This window comes from Culex pipiens, chromosome 1, assembly GCF_016801865.2.
Source record: "Culex pipiens pallens isolate TS chromosome 1, TS_CPP_V2, whole genome shotgun sequence".
In the NCBI taxonomy this organism is placed as follows: domain Eukaryota; kingdom Metazoa; phylum Arthropoda; class Insecta; order Diptera; family Culicidae; genus Culex; species Culex pipiens.
The window spans coordinates 136,405,100-136,421,837 of NC_068937.1; the positions used below are offsets into that span (position 1 = coordinate 136,405,100).

Sequence of the window (16,738 nt, forward strand, 5' to 3'; positions counted from 1 at the left end):
AGCGAAAGCATAAAACTGTCAAACTTTGGGTGGTTTGTTTGTGTGCGTTTGTGTGGGGTGCACATCAGAGTCGGATGAAGGTTTTACTTGAAATGTTTCTGGAGTACACTGTGAAATGCTCAATATTAGCTCAACAATCAAAATTAAGACAACTAAAAAAAAAACTTTTCTCATGATTCGATTTTCCGAAGGCCTTGGAAAAATTTCACTTCGTCAATCGTCAAATATGGAATTTTTCAGGTACTTTTTACTCGACCCTCTACGATTTCCATAGAACATTGTTAACTTGTTCTGCTTACCATTGAAAAAACGGCTAATATCCACTTTTGGCAAAATCGAGATATTAGCAACAGGCTGTAGAGGATGTTTCAACGCATCTTCTGAAATTTGAATTTCACTAAAATAGTGTTTAGTTTTCGCTGCCGATGCGAAAAACCAAACTGCTAATATCCCACTCCCTTTTGAACTTGCCGTGGCGAAGATTTAGTGACAAACCGTGTGACAAACACAAAAGCGCGTTTTTCTCGGAATACTTGATTTGGCATAATAGCCGAATTTTCAATTATGGGCAGTGTTATACTCATTATTCTATACACTCAAAGTAAAAAGTATCCTTTTTTCAAGTTCACCCGTCGTCACCCTTTAAAAGGGTATCGAAAATGTACTGATTTTAACATACCCTTTTAAAAGGGTGACGCCGGGTGAACTTATGAAAAGGATAGAAAGTATCCTTTTTGAGGATTGAAAGTACCCTTTTGAGGGATACTTCTGATTTTGAGTGTAGGCTTATATAAGTCATTTTTGTGTACAGTTCAGACCTAGGGGTTAATCACTTCGAGTATACTGCATACGCGTATCATACGCACATAATATTCTCATTGTCTGCATACCATATTGACGATATTTACCCCATATTCGTCGTATTTGAGGTCATAACTACTCAAATATCAGCGTGAATATCATACGTGCATTATACTCGAGCAGTTTTCCTTGGCTGCATACCGTATCGACTCCAATATTGGATTCATATTGGTGCAATATCAGAAGTGAATTGCCCTTTGGTTCAGACTCAATTATCCGAAGGCCTCGGGAAAATTTCACTTCGGATAATCATGTTTGGACTGTAAACAAAAATGACTTATATAAGCCTAGAATTACGAGGATAACATGCACGCAGAAAAATATTTTGTAGAATCAGCCAGTACGAGGTTTGATTGAACAAAATTTTTGTTGAATACAAGCCTTACCCGACAAACTTCGTTCTGCCTTTTTTTCGTTTGTTGACGTATGGCTTGTTTGCTTATTCAGCCTCCTGTGATCAAAATTTGAGTTTACGTAAATGTTCCCATACAATCTGCAAATGCTAAGGAATCGGTTCTAGGGTGGACAAAGTGTCAATTAGTTAGCGTATAAACCTTCCTTGGGCTTATACGAACCCAATGCAACAAAGAGCACCTCAATCCGACGCTCCGTAGTGAACTGATTCGCGTTCGAACAGAACCATCGAAATTTTTTATATATATAGATAATCAATGCCGATTTTGCGTTGAAACAAACCTTGATTTTCTCAATTCGACAAAAATATTTTTTTGTTTTGAAAAAGTTGCTTTGACGTTAAGTGTTGATTCAACAAAAATCTTGATTTTCAAATCAACAAAACTTGCGGCTGAGGACAAAACGCAAAGGCCAGCAGAGCCAACCAAGACCCTTACACAATCCCCCTTCCCTTCCCACGCCTTGTCTTTAACATCAATCCCTTCCCTACTAACCCCGAGTAGGCCGCGGGTAATCGGCTCCCCTCCCACTAACATTTACACACAAGATCCTCTGTAATTATTAAGTCAAATGTAATTACAAAAGCCGACTCGGTCCTAACCAGGTCCCAGTACCGAAAAGGACCTAATAAAAATAATTTTATGAAAAAAAAAATCAACAAAACGTTTTGTTGATTCAAATATGACTTATTTTTCTGCGTGTGTTTACGAAGTTTCATGGAAATCGTAGAGGGTCGAGTAAAAAGTACCTGAAAAATACTGTTTTGACTTTTAAGCGGTATACGCACTTCGGAAGGAACCGGTCAAGAAAAAAATCAAATGGGCAGCAGCGGCAGCGCAAGCAAGTCAGAGAGGGTGAAGAAAAGCCCCAAGAAATCGATCCTTCTCTTATTTATTCTGCTGTTCGTAAAGCTGTTTCTTGACCCCTTTCCTTCCGATCTGCATACTAGAGCCTTTAAGCTGGAATTTATTGTTCTTAACATAATTTATTTTAACAAATTTATGTTAGTAAAACAAATTTTAAGTGCACTTGAAACGAAATATTTCAAGCCCACCCTTGGCGGTTGTGTTGGTTTGTTTACAATCAAATTCGCGTCCAACTTGTTTGGCAAGAAAACCGTTCAGTGAAAATTAAAATCTAAATTTCTTTATAAAATTGAAAACGGTGCAATTCTTTCGAGATGGCGTCGAATCAGGAAAAGCCAAGCAAATATAAAAAGCAATTTGAGCAAAAGTACAACGAACTCGTTCAATCAATAAGGTAAACATTAATGTCCATCCATGGATTGGCGTTGAACTACGCACTTTCGAAACCAAAAAATTCCTCCCGCCCAATTTCAGCGCCACCCACTTCGAAGATTACGACAAACTGTCCAAGGAGAACGCGCTCAAGATATTCCAGGCTGGCCTGCGCAACAACATCCTGTCCCAGTTTAGCGCCGTGTGGGACTACACCGACACGGAGGAGCACCTGCAGGTGCTGGACGTGCTGAAGGCCGATCCCCGAAACGACAGCGAGAAAAAGTGGCGCCCCACGGACAAGAGCGTCCAGGAGCAGGTGCGGCCGCTGGTCGTGAACAAGCTCAAGTGGCAGATCAAGTACTACGAGAAGCAAATTCAGTTCCAGAAGCAACAGTTGGAGGTAAATTTTGGGTTTGGTTAAGTGAGAATTTAAACTGGAATTTTTGTTTTGGTCTTCACAGCGTGCGGTGCTAAAGATTGAGCAAGGTCGTACAAAATATGCAGATCTACTGGAACGCAGAGAATCGCTCAAAGATGCCGTTTCGAACGAGCTCAAGGACTTGAAGAAGATCGATGCGCAAATATCGGACATGGCAGACAAACTAGTGGACGATTTGCAGAGCTGATTGGAGCAGGTTTCTTCTGTTGAACTCATTTATTTATCGTTTCATTTCAAGCATTTAAAAAGTAATCTCATAACACTAAACTTACAGACTACTTTAAATTGAGAAATGCCCTGACTCACAGCAACTTCAACCGTCCGGTGACTTCGTCCAGCACCTGATTCGGAGCAGGTCCAATCGCCAGCACGGTTTTGCTGTTCGGTTCAATCTGTGTCCGCCCGGCGTCCCGAATCAGGCAGCAGTTGAGCTTCTTCTGCTTGGCCAGCTTGTACACCTCCATCATCTTCTCCTCCGATTCCACCTTGACGGCTATCTTTGCCTGGCCGCTGTTGCGCCACTTCCGCAGCAAGTTTGGATTCTTCCGTGCGTTCTCAACCGCTCCGACGGCCGCGTGGCCACACTGGGCCGCAATCTTTCCCTTGCCCATCTTCAGGTCGTTCCGAACCACGAGAATCATCTTGCAGTCGCCGTGGCCTCCATCGGAGAAAACATTTTCCTCCTCCTCGTTGGACGATGGCTGGTCGGAAGACTCGCGGGAATTTGACGATTTGCCGGCATTGTTGTTGCTTAACCTGTTTCCGTACTTGTAACCGACCAGAAAAGAGGCCAGCACGGCCGCCACCGAGATGATTTGGGCAGTTTCAATCATCGTAATCTAGAATCAATCAAAATTTATTGATGAATTCATTTAAATTAGCGTAAAATGCAGTAAAATTTAGCTTTTATTTAACTTTCCAAAAAAACGTGACTTACCTGCCTGGACGTAAACAAAGCAGCATCAAAATTTATGCTGAGCTGTGGCGGTTTGCTTTGGCATTTATGCCAAAATTGAAATATTTCAATTGCTAGGGGGAGGACACTCATGATATGTTTCCACCGCGCGTGGGTATTGCACGTTAAATTAAAAATATTACCCAATTTACAGAAATTAGTTTTTAGCTGAATAATTTGACGATTAGCTATAACTTTTTAATTCCTCGCCGAAACACGGTTTACATGACTGATTTATTTCTTTCTCACACACGTTAACCTTTAAAAAAACAAGTTTCACATGGTTAGTACCTTTTCAGTACTAAGTTCACGGAATTTTACTAAGGGACAACTTTGGAGAGCTTCATCTTCAACACCGGCACACCGTTTGGAACAATACTTACGCATAGTTTCTCGATTTTTGTTCTGCATTTTTTATGTTTAGGCTGTGATAGAATCGAGTCAACAATCGCTACTTAAAATATTGTATATTTTGCTTCATACACTATGAAAACGGAGATAACCAATCATCAATCTTACCTTAAAACCACAAATCCCCACCATCGTCATCATTCTCATTCTCGTTACCATTGTTGAAGATGTCCATCTGCAGATTGTTCTGCTCGTCGTCGCTATCCGAGATGGCCAAATCTTTGTGCAGCGACTGCAACGGCGGAAGTCCCGACGACGACTGCTGTTGCTGATCCTGAGGTGGCTGCTGCTGCTGCTCCCCAATGACGACCTGCTGGGGCTCCCCAAACTGCTGAAAGTTCGCATCCTGCTGCGGCTGGTACTGAAACTGGGCCGAATCGTCCACAACCGCCATCTGGCCTCCTCCGTCGACAGAGTCGAGCTGCCGGTTTGACATCCCGAGAAAGTCACTCGGATCGTAGTTGGGATCAATCTCCATCGATTCCTCCGCGGTTTGGGTAAAGTACTGCTGCTGCTGGGATGTTCCGCTGAGCTGAACCATGGCTTCGGCCGCCTGCTGGCTGTCGCCCTCTCCTTCGTGCGGCGGCAGCATCATCGACGAGGAGGATTGGGCGTTGGATTGGTCTAGCACCTCCTCGAACTCTTCGTCGTCCGTCGAGTACTGACCGCGACCTTTTTTGTTTTGGGAGAGGGGATGGATTAGGAATGAAGAAGTTGAGGGAGACGACACTGAAATCGAAGTCTTCTACGAACGACAATATTTAAAGGTGGTGCGAATCATGCGCAATATCTACACGGCCACAACTCTTGATCATCTGGAACTACCAGCGCTACTCTCTACCGACCAACTTACCTCGCTTGACGCGCCCGAAAAGCCCTGATTCCCCGGGTAAATTGAAACCACCACCGACGGTGCTGTTGTGACCGTACCGTTCGTCGAACGGAGTGTTAGTATCGGTTAACCGGTTCCCACCATCGTACGCACTGGTCCAGTTCATCTCGAACGCCGAAGCGGACGGATCGCTGGCGAGTGACGGAGTGGACGCACTCATCGGGATGCCAACTCCATCGGAGCCAACGCGACCAACCGAGTGGTGATGGTGATGGTGGTCATCGAACCCGTCCTTCCGGGGACGACCGCGGGATCGCTTCAGCAACATCATGTTCATCGCGTGCGACATCGTCGAGCCGGGAAACTCTACACAGGAAGCAGTATATAACGGAGGGTAGGGGAATTGAGATTGAGCTTTTGGCAGATGATGGTAGTGTATCACACAAACACACACGAGCTCGATGGTTTCCACGGTCCTTTTGAGGGGGAGGGGTGCTGATCCGACCGTTATGCATGTTTTAGCAGGTTTAGCGATGAGTGAGTGAGCACACACGCACGAACTAGCATGAAGCGAATGACGATGAGCTGTGCTTCCAGTTTGACGACCTTCTCTGCTTCGAAACTACCTCGCTGGTTAGTAATGTTACGATCATCAATGAGTTAGTGAGCCATTTACAAAGCGAACAACCATGCAATACGTTAAGAGAACCATGCCAGTACAAACCATGCACCAACCATCCGAGATTCGCTTACCTTCTTCGTGCTGCATCTTGCGTGGCCGTCCCCGGCTACGCTTCTCGCTCATTTTGCCCAACCCGCTGGGTCCCGGACGGCCCGAGTTCATCGACAGCGACGACGAAGGTCGCTCCAGGTTGCTGGTGTCCCCCTCGCCAAACTCCGGTGAAGTGTCGCGCGATCCCTACAAGAAATTTCGCAAGTAGTAAGGCGGTTAGATCATCAAAGGTGTTGAAATGTAGGTACCTTGGAGTCCCGCTCGTCGTCTTCCCACTCGATGTCCGCTTCGTTGCGGGCGCGTTCCTGTACCAGGGCAATGTTCCGCTCCAGCTGGCCCATGTTGTCCATCTGACAAAAACGAGACTCTCGGTTAGTTGAAAATCCTCAACTCGCGATCGCCCAAAACTTACCGCATCCAGCGCTTGCCGGACCACCTCGACCATGTGCCGCGCCTGCTTGGTAAAGTTCGCCTCGGCCCCGTTGTACGTCTCGCAGTTGTCCGCGATGAGCTGCATGTCCAGCATAAAGTCGGCCCGCGAGTGATACTTGTGGGTGGCCACCTTCTTCGAGACCTTCTCCAGATCCATCGGCCTCCGGATGATCGTGTAGTAGTCCTTGACGAGTCGCTTGTTGACCGGCTTCAGGAACGGCCAACTCTCGGGCATCGCCTTCAGCGGACCGTTCACGTACTCACCCAGCATGTACGAGAGCGCGACCTGATCGTCGTCGTCCAGCAGCGGGTTGATGCTCTTCTCCAGTCGCGTCAGCCGCTCTTCCTTCTCGGCCATCCGATCTTTGCACTTTTGCAGCATCCGCTGGGCAGCGATCGTCAGCGAACTCTTGGCTCCGTTGTACAGCGACGAGTTCTCCACGATCTGGTTGACGTCGGCGATGAACTCGTCCCGCGTTTGATACTTCTTCTGGCGGATGTACTCCCGAATCGTTTGCAGATCCATCGGTCGCTGGATGATTTTGTGGTAGTCCGCCACCTGCTTGGCGTTGACGGGGAACATAAACGGGGCCACATCCGGCATGTCACGCATTTCGTTCAGGATTTGCTCAAGGATCGACGACAGCACCACAACCGGATCCGTGCGTCTCCTGTTCGCCGTCTTGTTGTGTCTCTTCAGGTAGTCACAGTTGGCATCACCCCCGACACGCCTTCGCTTCTTTCCAACCGCGTCTTTCGGAACCTTCAACAGGAGCGTCCTCCGCTTCACGTCCTCGTGCCGTTTCAACAACTTTCCACTCAGCTTGACCTTCGTACCGTCCACGTTCACCAAATCCTCGTCGTCCGCGTTCAACTCCTTCTCGATCTCCTCCTCCTGTTCCTCCGTCATGGCCACCGTCAGCGAGGGCGTCGGAATCGTGCCCGTGTACAGCGGACAAGCCTTGTTGGTTCGCATGTGGCCAACCTGACCGCAAGCGCCACACTTTAGCTTCAAATCCGGCTTCAACTTGACCTTCTTGCGCGACGACGGGCTGTGCTCCTTGGAGTGACTTTCCTTCGGCGTCGACAAACTCGTACTGGACTTGGAACTCGGAGTCTCCCGATCGCCCAGACTGATCGGTGTTCCCACCGAGTGCTGCTGGTTGACCTGCTGCATCATGCCAATCTTCTGCTGGTTTCGCTTGATTCGTCGCAGCTGCTCCTGAATACGACGCTTCTCGCGCTTCATCTCCTCCTTCTGGGCCTCGTCCAGCGTGGCAAACTGCCGGATAAAGCCCTCATCCTTGGTCGTTCGTATCTTGACGTACGCATCAATCACCGGCGAGCGGCGTACAATCTCCACCCGAGTGTACTCGCGACCTTCCGAGTTCTTGAACGTTCGAGTGATTTTCAAAATCTTCGACGTCATCGGCGGTGGAATATCCTTCATATCGTCGTCCTTCTTCCCGCGACCTCCCTTCGAACTTCCCTGCTCTTCCATAATCTTCCTCAGCAGCTCCTGCCGTTCCTGTTCCTCTCGCTCCATCGACAGCTGCGTCGACGTCTTCTTGTTCGCCAACATATTCTCCAGATTCTTACCCAACTCCTCCAGGTCGGACTCCTCCGACGCCGTCGACTCTCCCTCATCCGTCGAAAGCACCTCCGACGAGGCCAGCACTCGGTTCTGCAGATCAAAGATGCGCTGACACTCTTCCTTGTACCGCTCCTGGTGTTCCGCAATCGAAAACCGATTACCACGGGAAAATTTGTCCATTCCCTCCTCCCCTGCCTTCGCCTTCTCCGTGGACAGCGTCCGCACGACGTCGATAACCTCCCAACGGGACAGCTTCTTAATTTCCTCCTCCGGCACCTGGAACTTCCTCAGCAGAGCCTTGGCGTTGTTCAGCGACAGACGACGCAAATCCGCATCCGTACCGGTGACGGTCCGTTTCGGCTGACTTTCGATTTCCTCCTTGTTCTGCTGCGTCGGCTTGTTCGGCATCCGGACGTACGAAAATCCTTCACCGCACCCGGTAGGATCCGCCGGTCCGTTCAGCTGCAGAATACACTTGCCCCTCATCGCCTGGATGTACGCCCGGGTCGTGTTCCACGGCGCCACCTTGACTTCGTCGTCCATCTTGAGCTGCATCTCCTCGTCGTCGTCCTCCTGCTGGGCAAAGATAAACTTCTCTCCGTAACCGGCGTCCTTCAACCGCTGCTCGGCTGCGATCATGCTAAAGTACGCGCAGCACTGTTCCGGCGAGACCATCGCGCGGATTTCCTCCTCCGACGGCAGCCGGAACTCGGGCTTGATGACCCAAAAGTTCGAGTCCATGCCGGTTCGCTTAAAGTCCGCGCACTGCTTCAACCGCTTCCGGATGCTGCTCTCCGAGTGCGCCGGAAATGCCTTCTTGATGTCGTCCATACGGATCTTGCGCGGGTTGTCACGACTCTTCCAAAACAGACGGTAGATGAAGACTTGGAGGAAATCGCGGACAAAGTTGTTGGCGCGCTTGGAGTTGGGTCCGGGCACTTCGTACAGCGGACATTCCTGGCCGGCGGTGAACAGGGCGTCAATTTCTCGGATGAAGTAACTGTTACGAGTACGGATGACGAGGAAGTCGGTTTCGTTGACGTTGTGCGGGTAGATTGGCGCACGGTACATGTTGTTCTCGACGACCTGGATGCAATGGCCGGGGTGAAGGATTCCGAGGAAGGGGGAGGTGTGCGCGTAGTGGGTTTCCCCGTACCGGAACTCAACCGGACCGGCATCTTTTGCGGCTTTGCGTTTGTAGTAGTTTTTGATTTTGGTGGCCATGCCGACCTGGTTCATGAGCGGGGGATGTTCCTCGCAGAACTCGACCAGCACGCACTCGCCGTCCCGGCCGGACAGATCTTCCGGGGCACGCATGAAGAAAACGTCGCCACCTCCGGACGCGATTCGCTCGAGTTCGCGCTGTTTGGCCTTTTTCTTGATGTGCTTGAGCAGTGGCAGCACCGGCTGTGGGTTGATCGTGGCCAGCGCTCCGTGGGAGTACTTTTTCATGGGCGGCCGGTGGAACATCCGCAGCTTCATCGGACCCATGTGGGTCGGGACGAAGGGCGCGCGAAGTTCGACGACGGGCGTGGAATGTTGCAGAAGGTTTCCACCGCCGACTTTGAGCTTGAGCGTCGCTTCCGAGGACTTGGCCATGTAGTACGAATCGTTGGAGATGTTAAACGGATCACGATCGGGACTCTTTGGCGGTGGCGGTGGAGTGTCTTCGGCGAGGACGTTAATGACACCGGCTTTGCCGAGGAGAATTTTGGACTTTTTGACGTGGGGATGTGGGATTTTAACCTTCGGAGTTGGTCCCGTATTGCGGACAATCTTCGACGGATCAATGTCGTCCGGAATGCCGAGAATGATGTTCTCGTCGTTGGGATCCAGCGTGAGCACTTTTGGTTTGGGTATTTTACCAACCGCTTCCGCGTCCCAAATGACCTCGTCCTCCCACTTGCTGTAGACGAGTTCTTCGTTCTCCACGGGGAAAATGCTGTACCAAGTATCGTCGGACTCTTCCTGTTGTTGTTTGTTCTGCGCCGCGGCGATGATCATCTGAGCTTTGCTCATCTTGCCCTGACCCTGCTTCGAACCGGACACGGCCGGCGACGCAGGAAGACTCTTTCCAGGTTGACTAAATGCTCCGGCAGTTCGCGATCCGCTCGACGGAAGCCAACCGGCTGCGTTGATCTTAGAGTTTAGCTTTTGAAGCACTTTATGTTTGATGTCATTCCCGTCCCAAACGACGTCATCTTCCCAGTGCAGCTGAGATACCATTAGAAAAGCGTCGTCCGGAATGGGTTCTCCCTTAATCGTAACTTCTTCTTGGGCGTCAGTCTGCTTGAAGCCGTAGTTGAAGTCCTCTCCAGTTTCTGCCACGTTCAGCATATCGTACCAGATTTGCGCAGGACCAAATCGCCAATCGGCGACCTTCGGCTTGGAATCACCACTCGTATCAACTTCCTGTTTCTCCTCTTTCTCCTCCTCACGTGACAAACTCAGCAACTTGTCCTCATCGTCCGAGGCCCAATGGTCGCGGGACGGAATCGGCGCATAAACCAAATTGTAGCCCTGCCTCCTCCGGGGTTCATCCGAATCCGACGTCGAGTCCGAACCATCCTTCGTTTTGTGCTTCTGAAGCTTCTTCTTACGCCGTCGCCGAACGCTGCGCCAAATCTGTGGCAAGCTGGAAATCTTCCCCGGACCAAACAGGCGCGAAAAGCGCAGAACCTTATCGGGTCGAAAGTCCGGAAACAGCTCCCGCACATCCACATCGACATACTTCGACGGCAACATCGCCGCCAGTGGAGTGTCCAACTTTCGCTCCACCTTCGGCTTTTCCGATGAAATCTCTTCCGCACCACTAACGGGCGCGCTCGGCGGGGGCATCAACTGCTTATCATCCACTCCGGAACCTTCATCGTCGCTATCGACCTCTCCCTTGGCGCTTCTTTCCGCCTTAGCGTCCACCTTGCTCACCGGAATGGCCGCCTCAATGTCATCGTAATCTTCATCATCGCGGGACGCTGGCTCCGGTGGCGCATCCGGCAGCTCCTCAGCTAGTTCGTTAAAATCCGAATAATCAACGGCGTCTTCCGCCTTGACTCGGTAATTTGCGTTGTCCTCATCCGGATCGTCGTACCGCCGATCATCACTCGAAGAGGAATCATCGCTGTCGCTGTCCTGCTGCTGAGGCTTCTCCGTACCGTCCGTAAGAACATCCGCCAGGAACGAGGACAAACCCATCCTGAAAAATGTTACGATTCCATCAAGTTCCTTCCACTAAAACCACTCCCCCGTAACCTCTCACCTCGACAACGACGACAGGTGCATCTTCGCTTCCTCGTCCAGAAAGTCATTCTCCAACCGACCATGCTCGTCCACATTCCCAAACAAAAACCCGGCCAAATTCAACTCCCCACCCTCGTGATCTCCGTCCTGGTCGGGGTCGTTCTCGTTTTCGCTGTCCGTCATGGCTACAAACAAACCCCAGCTGACCGGTTGTTTACCAACAAATCAGCCGGCCGGCGAATCGTGTGTGAAGCGTGCAAAACAAGAGGCCTTCGGGCCCACCCACACAACCGAACCGCGGAAAAGCCTTTTCAAAGCTGACAGCTCATCGGCCGATGACCGACGCAGCGCGGCGGGTCGCTAGAGTGAAACGACGATTACGGGTTAAATTTCACTCGATTTCACTGAAATTCACGCGTAACGGGTGCGCGGACACGGAATGTACGCTTGGGTGATATTTTTGGCTGGTGAATGGCGATTTTTGCACGATTTTTACGCGAATATTTGAAGCGCTGACAGGAGTCACTCCGAGAGCGGTGAAAAATTTTGTTTTGACAGTTCGACGAAGGGCCTTTTGGGAGAGGGATTGTTGTTTAAAGACGTTACGATTGTGGAAAAGGCGATTTTTGCTACACGGTAATTGGGTCCTAAAATGAAGCTTAGATTGCTGATATCTTGACTTTTTTTTGATAAGGTCCTATAAACAAATGTAAACATTGAGTGTATCCCGCTTACTCCGATCGACTTTGACATAAGGTGTGAAAGGGATACACTCAATGTTTACATTTGTTTATAGGACCTTATCAAAAAAAAGTCAAGATATTATTGTTTACAGCGATAAAGCTTATCTTGACTTTTTTTTGATAAGGTCCTATAAACAAATGTAAACATTGAGTGTATCCCTTTCACACCTTATGTCAAAGTCGATCGGAGTAAGCGGGATACACTCAATGTTTACATTTGTTTATAGGACCTTATCAAAAAAAAGTCAAGTTATTTTCTGAGTACAATGACCCTTTGTACGACCACAAAGAGTCTAAAATTGATTTTTAAATCAATTTGGAAAAATTAACCTCGCGGTCCTTCTTTACAGAAAAGCTCCTACTTGACAACTCGTTCCAAGGGAACCATAGTTGATCCATCGAAAAAATGTTGTCTTGTCAAAAAAAAAATTGCATTAAAATGAAAAAAAGTGATCAGAAATGGTTTTTAATCGTGTTTTTTTACCGTTGTACATAAAAATTCACATAGGGCTTTAGTACCCAATTGAACATATTTTTTGGTAGTTTCATTTTCGGTCGTTTTAGACGAGTTTTACATTTTTTTTACTAAGATTATTTTTATTGGGTACTAAAGCCAAGGGGGTTGACACATCGAATATTTTTATTCGAATCATTCCATTCATTCCAGAATTATTCCAGAATGATGGTGGAATGATTCTGTTTTCCAAATTTATTGCTAATTTTATTTTTGCGTGTTAGCGGTTTTCCATCTGTCAAACTGGGAGAAAAAGTAAACATCGTGTGTCGCTGAAAAATTAAATAGTTCGCGAAAAATTGAAGCAAAATCCGGCCGGAAGCTATCAGAAACATGCACCCGGTGGTGCTGCTGAGCATGGCGAACCACCTTAGCCGGACGGGAAACATGGGCAACCGCATGGGTGCTGCTCGGCTGCTAACGGACCTAGGTCGCGCTGGACATGTCTTCCTCGACCACGACTACCTGGGGAATTCGTACGGCATCAAGAAGGCAAGAAGAATCTGGTCGCTGCTCCGAGACCGAACTGGCCAAGAAGGGTTCTGCCGCTGAGAAGGGAGCGGCTGCTGCTGCTGCCGGAAGCGGTGCCGTTGCTGCAGGCTCCAACGGTGGCTGCAGCCAGAAAAGGCTGCGTCTGTCCCGCAACCCCAAGTCCCACGAAAATCGGTGCCAACACACTGGTGGTACTGATCTATCTGGGCGCCAACAAGAACCACATCAAGGCCGCGGTCAAGAGGCTGTCAAAGTGTACAAATCACCAGTATTGTGGCCGGACGGCAAGAAAAAGGCACACGTGCTTTTTTTTCTTTTTTTTACAAGTTAGATAGTTTTATCAACGATTTCTTTTTCAGGACTTGAACAAAACATCTCCGGCACGGCCGCCGTAAAATAAAGTTTATTCAAAGACAACATTTATTGCTTATAAAACTCAATTTATTCTCTTACAACATTGTACTCAGGGCCCTGGATAAAAAGGTAGAGGAGAATTAAGACAATGATCGAGCAGCGCTCCATCGAGTCCGAGATCTTGGCGTCTTGCTTGTCCCGGCCAACTCCTGCATCAGCGCGAAGATCTTGTCCGTCCAAAGTGTTTAAAGCGCTGTGAATAAAACAAGATTTTTAGACACCGCCGTAGCTTGAGTTATTAATACAAAACTTGGTAGTCTTCTGGTAGGTTTTGTTCAGCGAGTCCTTGGACATTTCCAGCAGACTAAGGGCCTTTGCACGACATCTTTGCCGACCTCGTCGGCCAAACGGAGCCTGGCAAGGGCGATCGGAGTCGCTAGATTCCCAGCAAGTTTCGGGTCGAGTCGTGGTTGTTGCTTGCCTCGCGGAAGCAGTTTGATGTACGCGTTGATGATGTACTCGGACGCCAGCTTTCCATGGCTGTGGACGAAGATGATGTGTTTGGCCAGACGAAGGTCGTTTTCGCGGTCCGGTTTGTCTTGAATGAGCCAGAGAAGATCGAAACGGGAAAGCAGACCGGCTGGCAGTTGGATATTCTGCTCGATGGTGCGACGTAGGTTCCAACAACCGTACGGCGTTCAGACAAGTCATGATGCCTGCTTTGGCGATAGAAATCTGTTGCAGTTCTATGACCTCGTGAATCGTGACGGCCATCGTGTCGAACTCGTCAATGCAGCAAATGCTCTGAACTTCGAGCATCATCTCGTCGGTCCCCGGATCCTTCATGACGGCGGCAATCAAGCCAACTCTAGAAGAACTACGGGCCCGTTGTGTACTGATTACGAACCGCCAACCGAACGATGTAGTCTAACATCTGCGACTTGGCCTCACCGGGATCTCCCATCAGGCAGATCGACTCTACCAACCAGTAGCAACAGCACGTCCAAATGGCCGTAAATCTCCAACGCCAAACTGCTCGTAATTCGCGTGTAAAAGTCATCCTTGGTAAATTCGGCCAGTCCGTCCGGAGTCAGCTCGTTGCTCGTCTCGCCATCCTCTGACATGTTCAGACAGACGATCCGGTGTGCTTCCAGGAATATCTCATTCAGCAGTCCCGAAACCATGGCCGCCGGATTTGTTTTGAAATTTTGAAAGATTTGAAACAAACGGCCGCCGGATTTGTTCTCCCGACAATCCTTCGACGGACAATCGATTGTTGGCATGAAGCTCATCCAGCTCACCGGTTGCTACTTCTCGGTATCACAACGGTCACACGTGGCCACCGTCATCGTAGACTACACCTCTGTGCAATGGGTAACGATTCCTCGAACCGTGACTAACTTGCCGATGCTCTCCACTTTACCTCCCGGATCGAAACCGCCTTCGACGCGCTCGGTGCACTAAAGTAAAGTAAGGTAAAGTAGTAGTAAATAAAGTAAAGCTTTCCCACCGGAGCCTGCGAGCGCACCTTCGTTTCGAGGTCCCGGAGTACAGCCACCACGTGTCGAGGGTGGTCCTCGACGGATTGGTTCACCCCGAGACAGCCCTCCGCCGAGACCGTCTTCTGGTGGAGATCGTCGTGATGGAGGTGATGACTGCGATAGTGGCTGGTTATACCTCCTCCACCCAGCTCGTTATAGGCTTGTTGTTTAAAACGTCCTCTTCCACCGGCAAATTCCGCTCGGTCCACTTCTTGGTGCTTGGTGTGCGATGGAAGGCGACCAGGTTTCAGTAGCAGCAAAAACATCTTCATCCGCCCCTGTAGTGATTTTGTTTCCTTTTCCGCAATTATTAGCTCCAGAACCGGCTTCTGAGCGAGTATAACCACCGAGCAGCTGATCGGCAACTGGGCGCCGGACACTTATGACGGAACCGGTTTAAAAAAAATTGCAAACCCGTTAGTTGCTTTTGGGAAAAAATACAGTAAAATGGAAACAAAATCCAATCACGCAAAAAATCTTGTTGTTTATGTTGCCGATGTTTTGACGTTTACACACTCATGTGGAAATACTCATGAAGTAGAACAATCATCCTCATCATTCCAATTATTCCGGAATGAACCTGGAATTATTCCAGAATGATCGAGTGTCAACCCCCTTGACTAAAGCCCTATGTAAATTTTTATGTACAACGGTAAAAAACACGATTAAAAACCATTTCTGATAACTTTTTTTCATTTTAACGCAAAAAAATATTGGCAAGACAACATTTTTTCGATGGATCAACTATGGTTCCCTTGAAAAGAGCTGTCAAGTAGGACCTTTTCTGTCAAGAAGGACCGTGAGGTAAATTTTTCAAAATTGATTTAAAAATCCATTCTAAACTCTTTATGGTCGTACAAAGGGTCATTGTACTCAGAAAAATAAGCTTTATCGCGGTAAACAATAATATCAGCAATCTAAGCTTCATTTTAGGACCCAATTCTAGCAGTTAAAAAAAGACTAAGTCTGGAATTTTTTTAAAGCTCCCGTGGACCAAATTCTATTGTATTACTTTTTGGCTGTTTTCGAAACCACCTTGAGTCATGCATGGGTACATATTAAAACAAGGAACACCCAAAAAGTAAAAAACTAAAAAAAGACTCCAGAAATATTCAAAATCAAAAGTTGTTTTTGAAAAGATCCTAAAAACATATGAAAGACAATAGCTTATACAGTCGACTCTCTGGCTGTCGATCTTCCCGATTTCAATATTGCTCCATCTACCGATGAAATGTTCAGTCCCTTCAAACTGCAAACTACAATTCTCTTCATTCCTCGATATTTTCTCTTGCTTGAAGGATCTCTTCCTCGACGGTCCCTTGAATTCTTTTTGCTTTAAAAATCTCTTCCGGTTGTCAATAATTTCATTTTCTCATGGCTTGCATAGACATTTTTCTTTGAGAAACGAAGCTTTTAAGGGTGCTTGACATTTGTTTGTTTTTGTTTAGTGACGTTGCCATCGTTCTCTCCCATAGCTGAGTATCAGGAAAAAAATATTTTCAATCGAGTCTTCATTTTGCATCGTTCTGTAAATTAATTCTTCTCTTCCTCGACGGTCCCTTGGATATTGACAACCAGAGAGTCGACTGTAGGTCCTTTTAAAAAAAAACTCTAGATATGTAAAAATTTAGAATTTTAAAAATTAAAAAAATTAAAAATTCTAATCTAAAAATACAAAAAAAAATAAACTTTCGAATTCTATAAATTTTAAATTCAAAAATTTCTAAATTCTAAAAATTTAAATTCCTAAATTTGTATTTTTCTGAATTCTACAATTCTCAAATTTTAAATATTGAAAAACCTCTGCGATTTTGCCACCATCTTAAATAACAGAAAATAAGGTAATTTGGAGCACCCAAATCTTGAGAAGAATGACTTTGGATAATCGGGCACGAGCTGTCCCTTATCCATTATCACTTATTCCTGAATTTTTTAATTTTGG

At 47.7% G+C, this 16,738-nt stretch overlaps 4 protein-coding genes and 1 pseudogene across 6 annotated transcripts; 2 read left to right on the forward strand and 3 right to left on the reverse strand.

Moving 5' to 3' along the window:
• The first annotated feature begins 2,333 nt into the window (after window positions 1-2,333).
• On the forward strand, window positions 2,334-3,222 carry LOC120420760 (uncharacterized). Its single transcript, XM_039583863.2, has 3 exons — window positions 2,334-2,535; window positions 2,616-2,916; window positions 2,978-3,222. The coding sequence occupies exons 1-3, from the start codon at window positions 2,456-2,458 to the stop codon at window positions 3,140-3,142; spliced, it is 546 nt and encodes a 181-aa protein (XP_039439797.1). The 5' UTR covers window positions 2,334-2,455; the 3' UTR covers window positions 3,143-3,222.
• LOC120420759 (probable peptidyl-tRNA hydrolase 2) lies at window positions 3,143-4,019 on the reverse strand. Its single transcript, XM_039583862.2, has 2 exons — window positions 3,893-4,019; window positions 3,143-3,794 (listed from the first exon to the last, which is right to left on the reverse strand). The coding sequence occupies exons 1-2, from the start codon at window positions 4,001-4,003 to the stop codon at window positions 3,258-3,260; spliced, it is 648 nt and encodes a 215-aa protein (XP_039439796.1). The 5' UTR covers window positions 4,004-4,019; the 3' UTR covers window positions 3,143-3,257.
• A 343-nt stretch (window positions 4,020-4,362) lies between these two features.
• Window positions 4,363-11,714, reverse strand: LOC120420743 (transcription initiation factor TFIID subunit 1). Of its 3 annotated transcripts, XM_039583836.2 has the most exons (6): window positions 11,172-11,713; window positions 6,299-11,108; window positions 6,135-6,236; window positions 5,907-6,072; window positions 5,175-5,519; window positions 4,363-4,993 (listed from the first exon to the last, which is right to left on the reverse strand). In XM_039583836.2, exons 1-6 carry the CDS (start codon window positions 11,333-11,335, stop codon window positions 4,431-4,433), a joined length of 6,150 nt encoding a protein of 2,049 aa, XP_039439770.1. In that variant the 5' UTR covers window positions 11,336-11,713; the 3' UTR covers window positions 4,363-4,430. The 3 variants fall into 3 exon arrangements, with proteins under 3 accessions (XP_039439770.1, XP_039439771.1, XP_039439772.1); XM_039583837.2 differs by lacking the exon at window positions 5,175-5,519; XM_039583838.2 differs by lacking the exons at window positions 4,363-4,993; window positions 5,175-5,519 and adding an exon at window positions 5,526-5,783 and having other exon boundaries at window positions 11,172-11,714.
• Window positions 11,715-12,517: 803 nt separating this feature from the next.
• LOC120420742 (uncharacterized) lies at window positions 12,518-13,563 on the forward strand. Its single transcript, XM_039583834.2, has 2 exons — window positions 12,518-13,202; window positions 13,261-13,563. The coding sequence occupies exons 1-2, from the start codon at window positions 12,852-12,854 to the stop codon at window positions 13,294-13,296; spliced, it is 387 nt and encodes a 128-aa protein (XP_039439768.1). The 5' UTR covers window positions 12,518-12,851; the 3' UTR covers window positions 13,297-13,563.
• A 5-nt stretch (window positions 13,564-13,568) lies between these two features.
• On the reverse strand, window positions 13,569-15,420 carry LOC120420785 (DNA replication licensing factor Mcm7-like; annotated as a pseudogene).
• Between the last annotated feature and the right edge of the window lie 1,318 nt (window positions 15,421-16,738).